The sequence below is a fragment of the Triticum dicoccoides genome, chromosome 5A, assembly GCF_002162155.2.
Source record: "Triticum dicoccoides isolate Atlit2015 ecotype Zavitan chromosome 5A, WEW_v2.0, whole genome shotgun sequence".
NCBI lineage: Eukaryota > Viridiplantae > Streptophyta > Magnoliopsida > Poales > Poaceae > Triticum > Triticum dicoccoides.
In genome coordinates this window covers 30911100-30914832 of record NC_041388.1, presented here as the reverse complement: position 1 = coordinate 30914832, position 3733 = coordinate 30911100, and the positions used below count along the sequence as shown (strand labels likewise).

Sequence of the window (3733 nt, the reverse complement as noted above, 5' to 3'; positions counted from 1 at the left end):
ATACCTCTAACCATTCAACCACATCGACTCACGAGCATGTGGTGGCTGGCATGATGCAAGCCACGGAAAGTGAAGAAAAAGAATGAGATTGCTTCCAAGGATCTTCTTTGCCATTCCAGCAGCAGCTTCAACATTTTTCGAGTTTCTCGGGGAGCGGATTTGACCTGACTCGTTTGCGCGGGCGGCCCAAGGAAACTGACGCTATGACACGTAGAGTGTTGTACGTACATATATACACGAGAGCGTCCATTTTCCATGGGTGTGACAGTGAGAGAAAAATCAAGGGGAGCGCGCGCAGAAAAAGAAGACGGAGAGGTGAAATTGGAAAGAAAGTTGCGTCCATTCCATCCCAGGAAACATGCATGGTGGCCGAGCCTATTGCGCCAACCACTCGCTGTGCACCCACACCCACACCCATTCAGCGCCAGTGACGACGAGCAGATAAACGCTGTGGAAGGAAGGAAGGAAGCAGTGATGCGTGCCGAATGTGCACCGAAACGGGATGGATTCAGTGGCCCCATGGCTCGGATTTGCGCTTGTCCGCGTGCCACGATCAGAATCCAGACGGCAATGAACCGAACGATGCTCGTGGACGACGATGATGATGATGAACTGGGTGGGTAGCGGTGGACGCTCTTTCGCTACCTGAACCGCTGTCCAGGCATTATGTATGCAATGTTTTGGCGCTATTTGTACTATTAGATGGATGGAGAGCATCTTCGTGCAAGACATTTCGCATATCACATTTTATTTCGCCCCAAAATAAAATGCAGAAAAATATATCAAAACTTGCGAAATGTGAGGGACCTTTCGCTAGCTGTTCGGTGCTCGGCATGCCATGTGCACCATCTGTCCTGCATCTCTCTCTCTATACCTCCATGCATTGTCCTAATCCGTCCCCAGTGGCTAACTAACAACGAAGCAAGGCACGATTTGTCCACCACCTTTCCATTATTATATATATGGTACCCCCGCAACCCACAATAATGAAACCAGATTAGCTGACTCTAATGAGCATAACAGTATCTTATTACTGTACCAGCATTATATATAAATCATGCATGATCACCCAGGCTGAGATCAGCATGGGTAAATCAAATCATTAACATGTGGGCAAGCACAGCCCTCTTGCTTATATTCAAGAGCCTTCAAACAAACCGGCCAGCACCACACCATTCGGCATGAGCGACCGATTAGCTATATGAAAAGGCTTCAGACAAACCGGCCAGCTTGGCCTCACCCCGAGCACCAACCTAAACAAGTTGGGCTGCTGAGCCATCACACTAATTAATTAAACATCATTATCGTGCTAACTTGATCGGTGGCAAAGGGAAGGTGATCGTCAGAGGCTGCTCGGGAGCTGGCCACAAGAATCGGCAAGGATATCCTCTAGACATGCATGATTGGATTGGAGCACAGACCACAACCTTTCTACTACTCCCTCCGTCCGTCCCGTGATATAAGAGCGTTTTTTGACACTACAATAGTGTCAAAAACGCATATTACGGGACTGAGTAATTAATTTCTCTAGAGAAGATTCTTTAGCTGTATAATATATAATCCGTGTTTTCTTTTATGTTTCTCTCTCTCATGTCTTTTTAGATTATACAAAATGCTAGTGGTACTAGTAGGGTGGAAGATCTCATTGATGCTACTACTACATGTAAAGGTTCTCTCATTACAATTACATGCTCTATTTAGAACAGTAATAGTAGCAATAATAGAAGAAGAAATTAAAGAGGAAGAAGAAGAAAAAGAAAAAGGATTGGTCAAGGAGAGCTTTGACCTCCCAATCGAAGAGAGTAACAAGCTACTGTCTCTACCTACAACCAGAGAGGTCTCTATTACGATACGATTATGAGGCCGCCTCTGGCTACTTTTCCGGCGGTGGCCGGAGCCGCCATCGATCACATGACGCTGCACGAGTTGGGGTTCTCGTCGTCGAACAGGCGGTACGAGTCCTGGAGCGGCGGCAGGGGTGGCGGCGCCGCGTGCGTCCCGGGCGGGCTGTAGTAGTCCTGGTAGTAGGACTCCGGCGACGCGTGCGGGTACGGCATGTAGAGGTAGGACGGCGACCATTGCTGCATTGGCTGCGCCTGCTGGGAGTAGGCCTGCTGCGCCGGCGCCGGTGGGTGCTGCATCATGGAGGAGGAGGAGTACCCGGCCTGCTGCTGCTGCAGCGAGTAGCCCTGCTCCGGCCGCGGCGCGTAGTGGGACACGCTCGCTCTCGGCTGCGCCATGTTGTAGCTCATCACCGGCTGCGGCGCGCCGTATGGGTTGAATTCGTGGCGCGCGTGCATCGGCGCATGGGACAGGGACCTATCGGCGTCCTTGGGCTTGCTCTGTTTCTTCTTCGCCTCGGCCTCGTCATTGCCGCCGGCCTCCTTTGCGGCGGCAGCGGGCTCACTCGCGGGCTCGGCGCCCTTTGCCTTGGGCTCGCCCTCGCCGCCGTCTTGCTTTGCCTCGTCGCTTGGTTTCGCCTCCTCCTCCTTGTCAGCCTTCTTCTCAGATTCTGCTTCCTTCTCCGCCTCAGGCTTCTTCTCCGGGGCCGTCTCCTGCTCCGGCTTCTTGTCCGAGCTGTCGGCCTGCGGCTCCTTCACAGGCTCCGCCGGCTTCTTCTCCGCTACAGCAGCATCCTTGCTGCCGTCCTCGGCCGGCGCGGGGGCGTCGGCTGGGGCTGGCGGCGCAGGGTCGGGATTCTTGGCAGGCGTGTGTTGCCATGGCAGGGCCTGCTTGCCCGACTTGTGCAGCCGCTTGATGAGCGTCTCGGCGTCCACGGTGCCGGTCACCATCACCTTGTGCAGCTGGGCATCCACCTTCACGTCCTGCACGCCTGAGCACCCCAACCAAAACGCGCGACGACCACTTAGTAAGCTAATTAAGCCGAAAATGCAGCGGCGGGAGGAGAATTAAGGAGGGCGACGCTGGTACCTTCGACGCTCTTGAGCACCTTCCGGACCTTCTTCTTGCAGCCATGGCAGTGGATGGTCACCCTCAGCACGAAGGTCTGGAGATCCATGGTGTGGGAGTGCGCTCTGGGGACTGGTCACCGTCGTCTCGCTTCTTGGTTAGGGAGCAGGATGAGGATGGGGGGGCGCTCGAGTCTGTGGCTCTCCTCTCAGGACGCTGGGAGCTCAGGGGAGGCAGCAGATGCGGTGCTCAACTTATAGAGGTGGACGCGGGGATGGAGTACGACCACATGGGCCGCTGACATGTGGGCCGGCCGGGTGCTCTGCTGCGGCGGCCGTATTGTTAGTACACAGGCGGCGGCGGCGTATCCGTTCCGTTCCTAGGTATCCGTTCCGGCGGCCGTATTGTTGGGAGCATGATATTTGAGAGTGATTTTGATGACAATTTATGTTGGTCGGTCGAGCACGGCAACTCCACTGCACTTCTGTTTTTCATCAAAATTTATCGTACTGACATCCACGCGATAACTAAAGTTGCCATCAAAACGCTCTTCAATGATTATGATCGCTCTGTAGCATATGTATAATTTTTAAAATAGGTCTTTGGATGAAGCCAATCTGCCAGTGCAAATATAGCAAATTCGGACACTATTGACCGTTGGATATCATCTGCACAACAACAAATTCTGCCACATGTACTATTGAAAATATTTCATGGTTGAGCTTAATCACAATAAACAAACCCCAAAACACAAGGGTTTCTCGTTTGTTCTAAAACCTTTCATGCTTTAACTATCCATATATTTCTCTTCTGAATGAAATGA

General features: G+C 52.4%; 1 protein-coding gene across 1 annotated transcript; it reads right to left on the bottom strand.

Moving 5' to 3' along the window:
• Positions 1-1619: 1619 nt before the first annotated feature.
• On the bottom strand, positions 1620-3148 carry LOC119298913 (heavy metal-associated isoprenylated plant protein 35-like). The gene is made up of 2 exons (XM_037576218.1): positions 2932-3148; positions 1620-2833 (listed from the first exon to the last, which is right to left on the bottom strand). Exons 1-2 carry the CDS (start codon positions 3017-3019, stop codon positions 1908-1910), a joined length of 1014 nt encoding a protein of 337 aa, XP_037432115.1. The 5' UTR covers positions 3020-3148; the 3' UTR covers positions 1620-1907.
• Between the last annotated feature and the right edge of the window lie 585 nt (positions 3149-3733).

Coding starts and splice junctions, on each gene's coding strand:
- LOC119298913 (XM_037576218.1), bottom strand. CDS start 3,019: ATGGATCTCCAGACCTTCGTGCTGAGGGTGACCATCCACTGCCATGGC. Junction 2,834..2,931: donor GGTGCTCAAGAGCGTCGAAG/GTACCAGCGTCG, acceptor TGGGGTGCTCAG/GCGTGCAGGACGTGAAGGTG.